At 38.3% G+C, this 17,749-nt stretch overlaps 1 protein-coding gene across 1 annotated transcript in view; it reads right to left on the reverse strand.

Annotated features, from left to right (window-relative positions):
• LOC146678143 (neural-cadherin-like) overlaps nucleotides 1–17,749 on the reverse strand; it is a 334,730-nt gene that overhangs the window by 202,959 nt on the left and 114,022 nt on the right. Inside the window, exon 7 of the mRNA XM_085410097.1 lies at nucleotides 9,920–10,062. Within this exon, the coding sequence (XP_085266223.1) occupies nucleotides 9,920–10,062 (143 nt within the window). The remainder of the gene's footprint in view (nucleotides 1–9,919; nucleotides 10,063–17,749) is intronic.

A 17,749-nucleotide genomic window follows, 5' to 3' on the forward strand; every position in this document is an offset into this window, starting at 1 on the left:
TCTGTTTGTCTTTGTGTGCGTGCTGTCTCACAAAAGATTTCCATGGAGGGGGTCTCTGTCACAATAGCTGGTTCCCTGGCATGGATGTTCATGTTTAAGGCTACATGTAGGTGCATGTGTCTGCAAGTGCCTGTGTGTGTTTGTGTGTGTACAAAAAAGAGATAACAATAGTCAGGAAAGAAAATGTAGGGAAAAATGAAATGAAATGGAAAACGATTACTCAGAGATAAAGAAAATCAAAGCTTTGACTCTAATTATGTGTGTAATAAACACCTTACACTGCAAAATGGGTTCCTGTCAGTGCAGAAATGGTAAAGAGACTGCATTGTTGCAAAATATCTTTTCAAAAGCACTGAAAAAAAACCCCATCAGAAGATGAACTAACCTAGTGTCAGACAAGCAACATTTAGCTTCCTTTGTTTTTACCAGTGCAAATTTGATGCAAATACCAAAAAGCATTTAATATGTAATTTTGACAAGATTTTTTAAAAACAAAACCCTTTAGATTTTTTTTACCTGTAACAGAAATACATTTAATTCAATTTTAATATATCATATAATATATGATTATATTTTAATAATCAAGGCGCTTTATATTGTAAGGTAGATCCTATAACAATACAGAGAAAACAGAGAAAAAACAACAACAATCCTACTTGTATAAACACATAGTGAGTGAAAACAAAATCACTCACACTGCATCATGGGACGCCATCAGCGGCCTAGACCTATTGCATCATAACTAGGGGAGGATTCAGGGTCACCTGATCCAGCCCTAATTACATGTTTTATCTAAAAGGAAAGTTTTACGCTTTAAGCCAAGTAAGAAATGGCTCATATAAAAAGAGAAGAGGGGGGACAGAGGTACATGCAGAAATGTCAAAATCAAACTAATAATGCTGGAATTATGTTGAAATGCCAGTGTGTGCAGGCTTAGACTTAATAAAGAAAAAGAAAACCTTTTATTCTGTCAATGTGAAGTTCAGAGCAAGCACAAAGCCCAGAGGGGAGTGACAAACTCAAGCTGATAAACAAGCAGGGAACAAACTCCAAAGAAAGCACATGTGAGAAGGCATATTAACGCTCACATGCTAATGGCTAATGATGATTACACAGAGCTGAAGTGAGGCACAGGTGCACACAATCAGCACAATCACAGTAGAGGAAGAAAAGCTAAATGTAAGACACAGGGACAAATAGCTACCAAAGTAAAACAGGAAGTGACAATTACAGAAACAGGAAAACATGAACACATGAAGGAAATTAGAGGGAGAAGACAAAAAAAGGAACAGAACAACACACTGAAGGAACTAAGTAACGTCCATAACCAGAAGTGAAGTCTGCATATATAATGGAGTGAATGACACTCAGGACAGAATGAAACCAAAACAATGAAACAGTGAAAGACAAGCTGACTAAATACTAAAAGAAGAAAAGTACAAGGACCCGACTGCAAACTTAACTATGGAACAAACTGAATATGGAATTAAAGCAATGTCCAAACATAAAACTGTTCAAAAAGAGTTATAAAAATATGATCTTCTCGATCTATAAAGAAAAGGAAAATATTTAAATTAAGTGAATGTCTCTATTTAAAAACAAACAAACAAAAAATTCATGATGTGATATTATAGTATATAGTATATCAGAAATCTGTTCACTATTTTTATTACAAATTATATCAGTAAGGAAGCTGACTAAATATTCACTGATAATTTATGGGACAGGGGTGGGATTAAATAAGTGTATACTTCTTCCCACTCCCTTTCAACATGTAAATTAATCAGAATGTTTTTTTGTATGTAATTTGTATAGTATTTTTTTTCTCTCTTATTTCTTTTCTAAATGTACTTGTATATTGTTCACATGTTGAAATAAATTACCAATCAATCAATCAATCAATCAATCAAACACCCTGAAGTAAACACACAACTAACAGGAAGCAAAACAACAACAGACCAAGTTGAAACTATAATTCAATAACCATATAAAACAAACTGACCACAAAACAAAATCCCACAGACGAATCCCACGAGAATTGTGACTATTTTTCTAAAAACTTCCCACATGCATCAGATTTTCATTTTAAGAACAGTGCATTCAATGTGTTTGCTCAAGAAATGTATATAATTATGTTAACTTGTTAAAGATTAATTAAACTAGTGTCAGAAAACTAGCTCCAACTCAATCCATTAATTAATGAGAAATACACAACAGTAACACATACTTCATTGTACACACATTTGCACTTGGTTGGTAATTAAAGGGTACTTCAATGAGTCTTCACCTCTCCAGCTCTTCCCTTAGCTGTTATTTCGTTTGAATTAATTCACGAACTGATAAGGGCATCGTTTACAACCAGCCATTATATTGTCACGGGGCTGCACAGCAACAAACTGAACAGTCAGGCTTTTTGATTGGCCAGTGAATTTTCTTGAAAAAAGGCCGTACCTTTATGCCAATATTTCTGGTAATTACAATAAAAAGCATTTAACTGTCCCCCTTTTTTCACGTTGTAAAAAACAAAAAAAGAAAAACGTTGGGAAAGGAGGAAATTCTCCATCTTACTATGAAGTTAAATATTCATACTGACATGGACAAACCCAAGAATGAGGCAAGCCTTTAGTATTAAAGCTATTGTATGAGATGGGAGTCCCTCACAATTATTGCAGAAAAGGTTGTTTCCTTGTATTCCAAGTCCAACTTTTGCTGGTCTTGTAGTTCAAGACCAGCAAAAGTGTTTTAATTATAGGCAGGTTATCTGATGCTTGTATTTCTGACTGCCAGGTGAAGTTTGGCCATTTCAGAAGTTAAATGTATTCATGGCTAAACCTTCCACCTTGTCATATGAACATCTTTACTGTGTGGGACAAAAAAAAAGAAAAAAAAAAGAAGAAGAAGCAATTTGCTCATACTCTAAAAAGACAGTAACCTAGATGGTTTTCTCTGAATTTCTCATTATTCCAACCCAAATAGGCTATTGTACGGTGCGTGGCTGGGGCTGATAGGGGTTGCATTGTAGAATTGGCTTACGAGAGACTGAAATACAAAGAAAATAAAGAAAAATGAGGTACAATGAGACTAAAATTAGAACAATTGTTTGTTACAAAAAGAGCAACCAACTGGGGTTGATGAAAACTGGGCACAAAGGATAAATAAAGCATATATCTATTTAAATGCTAATTCTGTTAATATAACACTTAAGAGTGCCAATTTAGCTGGCAAAGGCTGACATATTTTGTTCGTTAAGTAGAGCCCCAGCAATCACCAAAGTCATTACAATTCATCCTCTGGAGACCCCGAATTCCTGTTAATTGGCCATGGCACTCAGAATAGCCAAGAGGTTAAAACCAGATTTGGTTGACTTTACAAGCTTTGGACATATTCAAAGAAATCCTTAGACATGATTTTACATCAATTGTGTTTCATTGTTGAAAGACATCTTCATGTCTTACAATCTGAGCATTTTCCCCCCAAATTTGCTAATGTCCTTAAATAAACCCTTGCTTTGCACTGGTAAAGGCAAACATACTAACAGCAGAAATGGCGTATGTATGTATGCAGATTCCTGATATCAGAAAGTGGGACTCTTTCAGACCGTGAAGTAAACCTTTCAAAAACATGTATACCAATGCGAAGGATGCATTAAGAGTGTAAGCACTAGTCCACTCTTCTGTCTCTCTTTCCACCCACACTGCTCCAACAGTGCTGCGTAGTGCACTCATGCTTAATGAATTGCGACAGAGGGCCAGATAAATGTGACCAGTTCAGTAAAGGCAGCGGGCAGACACAGAGAGAGGCTATAGCTCGCTCACCATGTTACACGTATAGGGATCACCGGAGGCGCCCCTTAGTCTCATCCCTGCTTTACTCTGCTTTGGGTTGGCATAAACATCTAATAGGGTCTAAAAGCCTCAGATGAGAGAAACACATGCTGGGTAAGTGGTTGAAAATGGGACATGGAAAAGGTTTTAGGACATTCTAAGAACAAAACATACAGTGAGCGTCTGTTCTAATCTATGAGATCTGTGTCCCTGTGCCATTATGGGTAATGGCAGGGTGTGCATGTGTGTGTCTGGTAGTGTTCACTGGCCTGTATGTAGATCTACACATCCTGAACATTCATACATGTAAACATCTGCACATGTTCAGGTTTGCTTATATTGCAGTTATGGATTTTACCATGCAAGTATATGTTTGTCAGACTTGGATCTTATTTATTTTATATATTGTTGTACATATACACAAATTGTTTTATGTACGTGTGCATGTGTATTACTCAAAAAACTACAATAAGTTTGACACTCTCTGCATGTGTGTGTGTTTGCTGCCGTTAACAGGGCCAGCACATATCATAGCCTACTGGAGATGGAGAAGATGTTTCCTTGTGGGTCAGTAAGCATCTGTCACTTCACATGAAGGCAGCCAGGAGGGAGGAAGGATGAGGACGAAGCAAGGGGTGAGTGAGACACAGCAGACAAAGGACACAGTGGGGTGGGGAATGGAGGACAGAGGGAGAGAGGAAGCACTTCCTCCATTCAGCATCATGCAACAAAATCCAGGCTGGAGCCATGAGAGATAAAAAAAAGTAGAAGCTTTAAAGAAGAGTCAGATGTGGAATAGCGAGGGAGAGAATAACAATATATTTGCCGGGGGGGACCAGGGAGAAGAATGAGGGCAAAAGTATGTGGGTTTGTTACATAAAGCTGGGATCACACACAGGTCAGCGAATCAGACCCAACACAATAGACAGAAGGCAAGCGGTTCAAGAGGAAAGAATAAATAACAGATATAAAACAAGACAACACTATGACACACTTACCTAAGAGGCTTCACTGAAAACAAACTCAGCTACTGAGTTTCCTTCTGTAGGAAATACTGTCTTCCAAAATGCCATAAAACTTGTGAGGGGAAAAGGGAAATGATAGAAGCATGTTTATTGGCTGCAGCATTTCCCCTCAGTTGTCAATAAATAGTTCCTCCCATCCAACAGAGCGGGTGTTTTAGTATTTATGGGTTTTAATAGGAAGAGCGTGATCATCATATTGACCGGCCTGCTCACATCCTAATGGGTGTCTTAAATCTCAGGGAAACACACTGTATTCTGGGGTGAGTTACAGGCAAATTAACATGAAGAGGGAGTCCGCCAAGGCTGCTCCTGCCGGAAGGGAGGAAAATAATCACTTGAATGATTGTCGGACATTTAGGATAGGTGGTGAGAGGGGGGAGCTGGCAACAAGAGGGGAGAAGAGGCAATAAACGATTTTCATCAGTAGCCGAGGGAGAATGAGATGGGCTGGAGAGGGTGGGCGGAATCCAATGTGCTCGCCTTCCATTATAAGAATCATAAAATACTTTTAATGACCAAATATTGGGCTCTTTGAAACTAGATATTGGATCATATTACAAGCATTATGGTTTCACACTTTGGCTCACACACTTTGGTGCAGACAAACTGTGTAATGTCATAGTGTGGATCTACTGTAAATCCATCACAGCTAAAGATGGGCTTATTAAAGGAATGTAATATGATAGTGACACAGAGGGACGGACACTGCAGCATGCTCAAAGCGAGTTGGATTTCTGCAGAAGAAAACGTATGTTACACCTATCCCAATCTTACAATCCATTGGGTATTGTCAGATGTGTGAGCTTCTGGGCGATTAGGCCCATTTTTTAAGCCCATTTCCACTTTAGGTTTCCTGCTCTGTCTGCTGGTCACCATTTATGAATGCAGATAAATTTAAAGAGCTAAATAATTTTCAGACAACAGCTGACATCACATTGTGCTTCTTCTGTTTCCACATAGCCCATATGGCAACTTAAATGTCAGTGCTACCCTGACTAGAAATAGAACACAGTCCTGAAATCTTCCAGTAACAAAAGTCTTGCCTCTTGCCTATAATTTCATCATATTCATATGGAGAAATATGTTCACAGAGATTCCATGTATACTGACTTTTTTTTTTTACATCATTTATATGTTGGCCAACTGTCTAATTAGTTTACTGATGCAGAATGCATTTTTCGATTTTTTTGTATATGCGATCCAGGTAATTGCATTCCTTCTGGTAACACCTTACAAACGATCTGATTCTCCACATCCCCTCAAAGATTTGCAGAATGATGCTGAATATGGCATTCTGAAGATCAGAACTAAACTTGAAATAATGACGTCAAACATAAACTAAAGATTTTCTGAAACAATTTAAAGCGTGGTTTTAGCATGGATATGAAGTCAAACACTGTCTTCCTGCTCCAGCTACACTCGCCAAATAGCATCCCCATCCTTAATGTCCCAAAGTCTCATTTATTCCAGCCACTAAACTGGTTTGAAGCAAGCAAAAAAAAGAATGCTAGACACTGAAAACACATTCCAAAGTAATGAATTACTAAATCCAGTAATTACATTACAGTTACAATACTGTCTTTGCGTTACAAAGGTTCTTATGCTATCTGCATGCTAGGTGGATAGAAAGGGGTGATCCGCATTAACTCGCTAACGGTGATTTGCCACGTTAATGCGGTTATGGCATTAACGTCATTTTAACGAGATTAACGCTGACAGCACTACTTAAAATATGTTTGTACTTGAGGAAATTAAAAGAATGCATCAGTAAAAGTTCTCTCAAAGGGAGAAGATGAGTAGCAGCTCTAAACCACTCGGGGAACTAAGGCCAGATGCTTGGGGTGGGTTGAGATGTGCCAGCATGTCACAGCATTTGAATAAAATTAAAGAAGAAAAAAAAAAGAAAAAAAAGTATATGTAACCATGCATAAAAGGATATATAAAGGAGACAGAAGGAGACTAAAGTAAATCCACAGTGAAATTTTGTAGTAGGAATGTTCGGAATCTGGGTGTGCTTGGCTACACTAGGACTCCTGCACCAAATCAGTATTCAGTGAAATTTAATGCCTACCGAGTTGATGCTTTCAACCAGTAAAAGCCAAAAGGTGGACACACCAAACACCATCATCATACTGTGAAAATGCATATGCATTTTCCAAAGATTTCCTTTTTTACCTATGATGCTAATATTAGTACAACTTGCAAATTGCAAAGAAACAAGCTTTGAGAAGGACTGAAATAAAAAGTAAAATCGATAGCATACTGTATTTCTAAATCACAAAAACAAAAAAAGCAAAGCAAAACATCTTCACATCCACGAAGGAGTCAGTGCATCTTTGTACTAGAGTAAAAATGTTGGTAGTGTAAGTTAGTTGTATCGCTCGGAGTATAAGTGCACACTTATAATAAAGAACATGATTTCTATCATTTTACTGGTTATTTTAGGAACGTGGAAGTATGGAATAATAACAGTGTGCAATACACATACACTTATTCGTCATTTGATTACTAATTTAAGTTACTGTGTTGTGATGTGTCGTGTCATGTTGTGTTGTGTCGTATGTAGTGCCGACGTGGGACAGTTTTCCAATTTCATTGTACTATTGTACTATGTATGACTGTGCAATGACAATAAAGAGTTATCTTAATCTCATCTTAATGTGTTTGATTTATTTTTGTAACTTTATCCTTTGATCGTATCATATTTATCAACTCTCCCCACCTTTAGCCTGAGCAGAAGCCCAATGTGCCATAAACTCAAATTTAGATAAAGATCCAAACCCTAGCCTTTTCTAGAAAAACATTTTGATACGTTTGAAATTAAATCTGAAATCTGAAAAGAAGCTAAAAACAAAAAAGAGAAGACTGAAAATGACAGCTATCGCTTCATCTCTTCAGCTGAAGGTCCTGAAACTGCTTGTGCTGGTTTACAGTGACAAGTATAAATGTGTGCTGTGCCGAGTAGGTCAGCGAGCAGCCTCTGATCAGAATGACCTTAAGAGAAGAGATGAAAATGAAGAAACTGATAACGGCTAAATTGATCAGTATATGCCAACTATAAATAATGTGTATATGAGACATTGGCATCTATTTTGCATGAAAACAGGTTAGCTTGAAGGGCACTTGGGAATGAAATTCAGCTAACACCCCTTTTTGTCAGTTTTAAGGAACGTGATCCCGGTCTAGAGTCTTCCACTGTCCATGCACGTCTAGCACGTCTTCACCAAGTGTCATGAATTTGGCTCAATTAGTTTTTGCGAGGTGTCAACATTAACTTTTCCCATATAGCAAACCTCGCACGCTGTCAGTTTGAGAAAGCCTGAAAGAAACTTGAATTAAAAAGTGAACTTTTGATGACAGGCAAAAATTAGGTCAGTGTGACAAAACCCGAGCAGAGCCAACAATCTAAATGGCAAAGAGTCATCTTCTGATAGGTGACGAAATCGAGTTATTGCTACAAATCTTTTCTTTGCTTGATAAAATGGCCGCTGCTATCAGCTGACAGTGAATGTCATTGCACGTGAACAGAGGAAATTGCGCCTTGAAGTTGAGTAATTGAATTTGTAAAAGTCATCGTATTAGCCTGTGATGTGAAATGCAGATTCAAAGGGGGTTTCAATTTACAAAAAGGGTCGAACCGCAATGAAATTGCCACTATTACGGCTCCCGGACACACACAAAACACACACTGTGTCATTAACACAGCTTCCCATTTCATATTGCTCCTGGCATTACTGCACCTGCCTCGGAGGAAGTTGAGATGTGTGACTATAAACCTCAGATGGTATTTTGTTACTGAGGGACTGTGAAAATGGTCTTCACACTTTGGCTGGTAATTCTAATGTCTTTATGACACGACCTGTCAGAATTTCAATATCTTTTACAAAGCTGCTAGCAGTAAGAGGAGCGCCAGTGAAGCATCCTCATCCACTGAACAGTAGCTGTGGTGAAGGACATTAAACCAAAACACACACTATAAAGCATATTTTCAAGACCCCTGGGGCCACACTTGACAAAATACAGAGCTTTTATATTTATATGGTGTATGTAAATAGAGCAGGGAAGAAACACTGCAAAGCAAGGTGAAAATAACTGTGGAAAGAGAACACTTTGTGGATGTTTCAGGGTTTGTGCTAAATGGGTGAAGAGCAAAATAATAACAGAGCCCCAAGCAGCCTGAGGTTCTAGGATTCTTCCCCTAAAATCTTAAGCAGCAAGATAAAAATAATTCATCATGCACCACCATGGAGCAGGTAAATGTATCTCAAACATGTAGTCTCCTTGAGCTTTAAAAAAACAAAAAAAGACAGGCAATGAAACCGTCACTCACATTCACTCGCACATTAAAACCTAGTGGCAATTTGGATTTTCCCACAAGCTGCATGTCTTTGGATGGTGAGAGGAAGCCGGAGTATCCGGAGGGAACCCACACAAACACGGGGAGCACATGCAAATTCCACAGAGAAAGACCCCGGCCTGATGTTGGAATTGAACTCAGGACCTTCTTGCTGTGCGGCAACAGTGCTAACCACCGTGCCACCGTGCTGAGAAAACTCATATGAAACACATATTTGAAGGGCGGGGTGTTTGCACAAGTTCTTAATTCTTCTCTGTACATAATCTACATGTAGAAGACAAAAAATATTCTGCTTTTCCTTATTTTCTGTTATGTGTCTGCTTTTAAACATAGATAGTTTGAAAGTTTCCAAGAGTAAGGCATCTCTGTGAGGTAAAAACTGTTAAACTTAAACTGCAAGCCAGATATCCTTAGACAGCTCTGTCGGTCAGCACAGAAGCCCCACCCACTTCCAGTTCCAACCTCCTCTTTTCTAGCTGCAGCCTATCAGAAGAAAGGGGAGGGGCAAGATGAATAAACCATTTTGCTCAGACAGAAGATGAACTGAGGGGCTGCAAGACGGCCCAGTGTAGGACAAATAAGGATTGCTTTTGAAGGATGAATCATGTAGCAGTTTTCAAAAATACAAATATGGAGTTGGAAACAAGCAGTTGTTAAAAGAATATTCAACATTAATGATCGAATGAAAACTACAAACAGTCCAGTTATCAAACCTTTTTGGTTGTCAATGACAAAGTTGCCCTCCTCATTTCCTGTGGTGATCTTATACGTGATCCCATCACCATCGGGGTCCTTTGCCAGCACCGTAGCAACCAATGTGTTGGGGCCTGCGTCCTCTGAGACAAACGTCCGATATCTGATAAAACACACAAAAACAAGAGCACAATAAGCACCTCAACTACACACATGGTGAAAATGAGATACATTCAACAGCTGCATTGTCAATTTTCAAATCTATTTCATCTAATCCATACAGGACCAGCAGTTCACCCGCCACGTAGAACAAAACAGCTCATAAGGAAGCTCGTAAAAAATATTGACTCATATGAATTGTAACTGTGTCACACACGGTCTGTATTATCAACCAAATGCACCACCTTCTCTACATATCATAGATCTCTTATTGTATTTGCAATTTAGTTATGAAAATGATGAGCCCTACTTGCCATAACTGCTGAGGAAACACTAAAAATCGCAGGTTTACTACATTGTTGTTTAAAGAATGGAGACAAAATTAGAGCAACAATTGGAAGAATGTGAAGTTAAGGAAAAAGTGCATTTTCCATTTTTTCCCCAAAACATTTTGTCTATATTCGACTGTATAATAAGCAAAAATGGCTCATTCCTCCTGCCTGGCATTACGTCATCATGTGTTGCCTACTGTCACCAAAGAGAGCTTCATCACATGTTTACAGCTACATCCATAAAGGGCCTGACTGTGTAAGTGGTTCTCAGTTTTAAGTCAGCAGTAATAACAGTGGAACATATCTGGAGCCACTCTCAAACACAGTGAATCAACAACATGTAACAGAGGTGTGTTAAAGGCTGAATGCAGCTTCGCACATTCCATGTCATACCAGATAGTTAATTGCTTCCTCCTTGAGCCCCAGGTGTTAATCAGTCCCTGAGCAGATGCAAATATGTAAGCCAGCAGATTCCTGAGCAGCAGCATACAGGGGAGGAGAAATAACTCAGAAATTCACTTTTAGATGCAATTCGCATAAAAAAAAAAAGAATCGTATAGCAACTTACATATAGAAAGTAATCTTATGATTATTCCTACAATAAAACAAGACTGAGCAGGCATGAGTAGCTGTCAGCACAGTACTCACAAATTCTTCAACACTCCAGAGGACACTCGTGACTGAACACTAATCAAATTTCAAAGGTCTGCACGTCTGTCGCTCAAGGGAAATGGCAAAGAAGAGATTCTTGCAGAGGTGAAGGGTAAACATCACCTTAGACAGAAATGCTTTCACAGTTCTGCTTAAAGCTTTTAAACATTTAAGGGTGCATCCCTTGTAAGCAAGTGTGCATATCTAACCATGAGGTCAAAGACAAAGGCCTCATCTAACATATCAATTAATATCATACAGGGATGCGATTAAGGGAAAAACTCAAAAAAGGGTCTCTCTTTTACAAATACTGTGCCTTTGCTGTGGCACTTCAGAATCTGGCCTAGACACATCCCATTTGCATGATTAATCCCTGAGATGTTGAAAACTCTCCTAGAGTCCATCTCTACTGCACATCTGTATAAGCTACCTCCCTGACCTGCATGTTAGGGCCAACACCTAAGCTATGAAGTCCAAAGAACTCTATTTACACGTCCGTGACAAACTGAGGCAAAACACAGATCAGTGCAATAGTATGAGACCATCTCTATAGCTCAGAGTGTTCTCAAGAACACTCTGGTCTCAATAATTGTGAAATGGAAAAAACACCAGGACTCTACAGAGATGGCCATCTGGCCAAACAGACCTTGCTGGAAGGATAACCGTCTCAGTAGCACTCCATCACTCGGGCCTTTGTGGTGAAGCAGCTAGACAGAAGCCACTCTGCGTTAAAGCCACTTGACAGACTGTGTGGAGTTTCCGAATGAATTTAAAGGACTCTGAACACAATAGAAACGATTCTCTGGTCTGATGAATCAAAAACTTTTTGGGCTTGGTGTCTGGCTGATAATGTCTTTACTGTGAAAAGTGGTATGACATCGTAGCGGTGCTTCTCTTGGACACAGTCACTGAGAAGGCAAAAAAATCTGCTTTATAGTGCACGTGATGACTGCCCCAGACCGCTCATCCCCACAAAGGAGCAATCCTTTTGAGGAAACACTGATGCAAGTCAAGGCATTTAAATCAGTTTAAAGCGTATATTTACATGTGCATGTATAAGTTATTAACTTGATGTGATGTATATTTGCTATCAGGCTTCACATACCAAGCTCAGTGCAGCTTTTTGCTATGAAATTCTGCTTCAGTTTTTATCTTTGTAGCTTTGTGTAACACTGTGAACTTCAGCTTTGAACTCTTCTATGGCCTTGCTCATACATCTCTAAACCACTCATGTGCTTGAAAGCAAAACTTTTCTTTAAAGGTTGACCCTTTCAACTTGTTAAGATGAAACTGACCCTCTACATTCTTTAAACATATTTCAGCTGCCTTTATGTAAATAGCTGATCATTACATAATGCATGCCACCTTCTCTGGATGGTTAGTGCTACATAAAGAACTGCCTTGGCATCAAGACTAGAAACATCTGAATAAATAAAACTGCAAATATTTAATGGAAGACCTCATGATTACTATAAAAATTAACCATACTGGTGGTTAAATGACGACGATGAGTCTCAAGTAGGGCTGCTCGATTATGGCAAAAATGATAATCACGATTATTTTCACTGAAATTGAGATCACGATTATTTGACGATATTTATTTAACCCTTTAAGACCTACTATAGAACCAAGTCCACCAGAGCTTATATTATTTTTTTTACATGTTGTAGTGCCATTTGTGGGAGCATTTCAAGTTGCTATACATCAATACAACTGTTATAGCCCATATTTTAATAATATATATGCATTAAGTCCATAGTAATTACATAAATTGCAAAAAAGTGCAATAAACTACAAAAAAAATTGAAAATCGCTTTTGTTTTGTTTACATATATTTCTACTTGGAGAAATTTAAGAGGTTTATCCCTCAAAACTTTAAATACAATAAAGTTGCAAAAAATAGTTTCCCACCACAGGAAATTTATTTTGAGTGTCTTCATAGTTTTATTTTGGAGATACAGCAATTTTTATATACTGCAGGAAAAACAAAAAACAATCCTATGATGCAAATTTGCAAAGAAAACAGCAGGTGCATCATTTCACTGTGGGAAGTGTTACGAACAGCTGATAGGAACGGCAAAGCGTGTTTCTGGAATATTATGTTTTTGTTCCTGCAAGCGCTTTTTATGCAATTTTTGCAAAGCTATATGTGGAACGAAACCGTGACCTAGGACAAGCTGATGGCATCAGATGTAAGTACAACTCCTCCGGTTTCATATGCAAAACAAATTATTGCGCTAGCTTACACGGTTCAGGTTCTACAGGGATTTAAAAATAGTTACACAAAACGGAGCGTGCTGCTCTGACCGGCTTTAAAGGGTTAACAATGACTTTAAAAAAATAATATAAAATAGTGTGCAACACCACTGAAGTTTTTTTTTTAAACTCTCTTTTCAACCAACGGCAGTCACTCTCCTCTCCAAATAACTTCTGCTTAGCTTTCCGAGCTTCCCTCGGGTCCTCTTAATCAGCGGTCTCAACCCTTTTTTGCGCCACGGACGGTTTATGCCCGACAATATTTTCACGGACCGGCCTTTAAGGTGTCGCGGATAAATTAGGGAGGGGCTAATAATCGGCTCAGTCATTTTTAATGATCGTTGAAAGCCCAGATCGTAATCGTGATTAAAATTCGATTAATTGAGCAGCCCTAGTCTCAAGCAAATTTTTAAAGATGAGTTACATTTTTCACAATATGAGTTTACAGGCTTGGCAGCTTGCTGAACTCAGATTAAAACAATACAATAAAAATTAAAATGGGAGAAATATGCACTTTTCATTTAACTGACTAGAAATAATAGTGATAATTAAAAAAATCATAATCTCAGCCTTTAATCTGTCTGAAAATCGCAGCCTGTAATGTGTGAAAAACCTGACAAAGTACTTGGTTGTTGAGTTTTACTGGTGTTCTGACATGCAGACAGTTTTATTTTAGTTGTTTGAGTATTTTCAGATATTAATTTGTGTGACTTCTGTCACAACCAAAATACCAACATGGTATTTGGAAATCCAGATGGTGTGATTTTCATACAGACACTTCTCTTTCTAGGAAAGGAAAGATGAGATGCAGTATTTGCAAACAGCTTCATCCGTGTTCATCCTGTTTGTCTACAACTTGCAAATACAGAGCACAGCAGCATTTCCAAGTTGCGTCTTAGAAGAGTAACGTTTAAACTGGATCTCCATTCATCCGGTTGTGTCAGCTGCAGAATCAGCTATCTACAGGTCTTCAGAGAATCTATGAAAGAAGACGAGTGTTCCTAGCAAATTATTTCCTATTCAGCTAAACAGAAATATTCAGAAACAATATGGGCGTAGCCTTGTTTTGTTGCAGGTTAACACACACATGCTAAGGTGACTGGGTTATATGCCAGTCATATTAAAATACAACCATATTTTCATTTTCTAGAACTTCAAGATTACTAAAAAGCCACTCTGGCTTTACAAGATGCCATCTGTCCCACTTTCACGCAGCTGCTGTACACCTCAGGGAATTAGTCAAGGGTCTGTTTTAGCTCCAGTGTAGCATAGACTGTCTGGGCTGCAGATCCAGCTAGTGACAGGTTGCTGTGCAGCAGAAAGGTTAAATAGCATTATGATTTAGTAGTTTTATTGTTGCACTTGATTAATGTCGTCCAACCAGTTGCAGTTGCTAATTGTGCGGTGGCTCTGACAAAACAGTAGAGCTGCATGTGTGCAAAAGAGAGGCGAGAGGAGGGAGATGGGCACTGTGACATGCATCAAATGATATTTACTCATATGTAGCAATGGATGTTTAAAGTTACCTTAATTAGTGGGCATTAGTGGACAACAAGTAAAACAGTATAAAGTCACAATTTAAGTCTGACGCCATTTAAATTGATTTTTTACAAGTTGCCCAAAATGAGCAAAATGATTGCTTAATCAAACGTATTAGCTTGCATTAGCTAACTTACTGTAACAGCTAGAGCTTGTCTCTTAAAGAAGTCCATACACCTGGCCAACTTAAAGTTAGTGAGTGAACTGGTGGACCCTTGTTTTAGGAAGGTATGAAATAATAGCATCCCAGACTACCTGCAGCACAAAAAATGACATTACGTCACATTGTGAAGTCCTTTCATATATTATTTACTCACTCGGGATATTTGACATACACTTTTCCCCACAGGGCACCATCTCTGCCAGAAAGGAGCAGACTAAGGAGAAGTCCTTATCACCACAGACTGCTAACCAACAGCTACTGCCTCATCTGTGTGTGCACTTAAAGGCAAGACTCAAAGATCTGCTATTTCTGCTGTCATTCATCAATGACTCATTGCCTGCCCACATGAGTGTGCACATTCAAAATGCAGGTCTAGTAACTGTGACAGGCTGATTTAAAAATATATCCGCCTGTCACTCTAGTGGTGGACTATTTATTTTTCACTGAAAACAAGGTACTTTTATTTGGAGATGAACACTGATCATATTCTGTCAGTGCAGTCTTTCTGCCTCTGTTGGACTAGTTCTGCCTGGGGAGATGTCTGATGTGCCACTCATTTGCTCGTTTGTAAAGTGTTGTTGCAGCTTCTGAGTAATTTCAGCTCATACTCTACAAGCCGTGCACTTCCCTACAGATCAATACTCAAGTCAGGTAAGGGGAGATCCTGTGCTTTGTTTCTTTATTATGCAGTCTCTAAGAGCACATAGGCCACATTGATCAACTGGCTTACACTTGTGGTCTAAGGAGGCTATTTGAAAGATCATTAGATAATTGCTTGTATTTATCTCACCTGAAAGCCGGAAAGAACTGAGGCCTACTTGTGCAATTCTGTCTGCAATTGGATGTCAAAATTACAGCTGATGTCTGTGCAGCTGAATTTATGCATGACTCCTTCACAGAGTCTAGTAAACCTCTTTTGTCCTGACTCCCTACATGAACTCGACTTCTGCATTTCAGATACAGACAGAGTAACCATTATGGATTCAAATGTAGGCAGCTTACAATCAGGTTTATGATTACAACAAGGCCGAAATGGTTACATTAGCTGATGTCGGTGTGTATTTGACAGCACAGCACATCAGCTTTTTGAAACTTCAACCATCTGTGGCTACATTTCCATAGAGCCAACCTTCCAATTGCAATCAGTTTAAAAGCACTAACAAAACAAGAATACTCTATAAATACATCTAAATTAGAATAAAGTAGACCAAATGATTTTGGAGGAATTAAATAATCATTTGGATTAGAAGAAAAACAATGTAAACAACTGTGCAAATCTTCAATTCGGCAACATTTCTTTTCATGCTAAGAAGTTAGTATTAGTACAGACAAACAGGAGTACATTTCTTGCCTTAAAAAAAAGCACTGAACTATTCCTTTGTGGAGAGTGTTTAAAGGAAAACCAAAGGATTTTATTGTTTCTAGTGCAAAACTGAATATGTTTATAGGGTTCAACCTTTATTGAGAAGAGATTAAGTGACTTTTAAACTTTGTCAATTATCATCTTGCAAATGGAACTTGAGAAAGTAATCTCAGGAGTAAGTTTATTCAGTAGTTATTTCTTAGCTTTTGATGATTATTTTACATATATTGAAAACTTGTACAGAGGTTTTTGATGAGACAGTGATCATCACTAAACAATGCATATCCCTTTCCTCCTGGACAGGATTAAAGAATGACCTATATGTACATTGCGAGCCATTAAAGTTAATATATTGAGCTAAGAATGATGTAAAGTTCATAAATACATATAGAAGTAATATTCCACTGTTATGGCAATTTCTGAGTTTTCTTTTCAGGACAAATTCTAAGCTGATCTTTGGTGACACTTAAATCAGTCTAACCCTAAACGCTTTCAAGCAGATGCTCGTCCACTGCATGAACAACTGCCTCTGTGAGTGTTGTAAAAAATATAGGGCAGAGAAAGGAGAGGCCAGATCACTGCGAGGGAATCCAAAGAGAAGCAGTTATACTACAATAAGATGCATTTTGCAATCATGCTGGGGCTCTACCACAACTCTAATTTGGCCCAATCGATGTTTCAATTAAATGAAAAAGGCCTCACACACACACCGACACACTAATTACTTTTTAAACTTTTTGTTTTACAATGTGGTTTGTTTTTATTGTGTTGATCTGGGGAGAATAGTTGGCGTCCCTTAGGCTGATGCCTGATGTCACTTGTGTAAATTAATTACAGAATTTAATTATAAAATTTTATTTTAGTTTATCCAGATAAATCGTAGATGAAGAAAGGAAGGGGGACATGGGGATAATGGAGAGTTTGTGTGTGTGTGTGTGTGTGTGCGCGCTGATCCCTCCAACTGCTGCTTACTGTGTGTTTATTTAGCCCACTGTATAAATTCCCATTCATCTGTACGTAATTATATTAATAACCACTCTGTCATACTGCTGTATAGAAATGCAAAGATGAGCAGAGCTGATACCTGAGTTCTGACAGCAACAAAAAAAGCTGATTTCCAGTCAGAACCTCAGAGGAAAGCAGTGTTGAATGCATGGCTGATGGTCTGTTGCAATCCTACTGGGTTTGTAATAACATGATGTAAGCAGGATCTCCAACTGCTGATACAAAGATTCTGTTTTTTAATAAATATAAAAGTGGTGGATTAGAAATGGGAATATGTTGTATTAATATTCCTCACATTTGCTGTGTTGTGGTCCAGTGTTTGAAAGCACACTTAGCTCCATTCTTACTACATTTTAGAGTCAGGGGGGAAAAACAGTGATGA

Source organism: Rhamphochromis longiceps, linkage group LG1, assembly GCF_057381845.1.
Source record: "Rhamphochromis longiceps isolate RC_006_pf linkage group LG1, R_longiceps_female_GT1.1, whole genome shotgun sequence".
NCBI lineage: Eukaryota > Metazoa > Chordata > Actinopteri > Cichliformes > Cichlidae > Rhamphochromis > Rhamphochromis longiceps.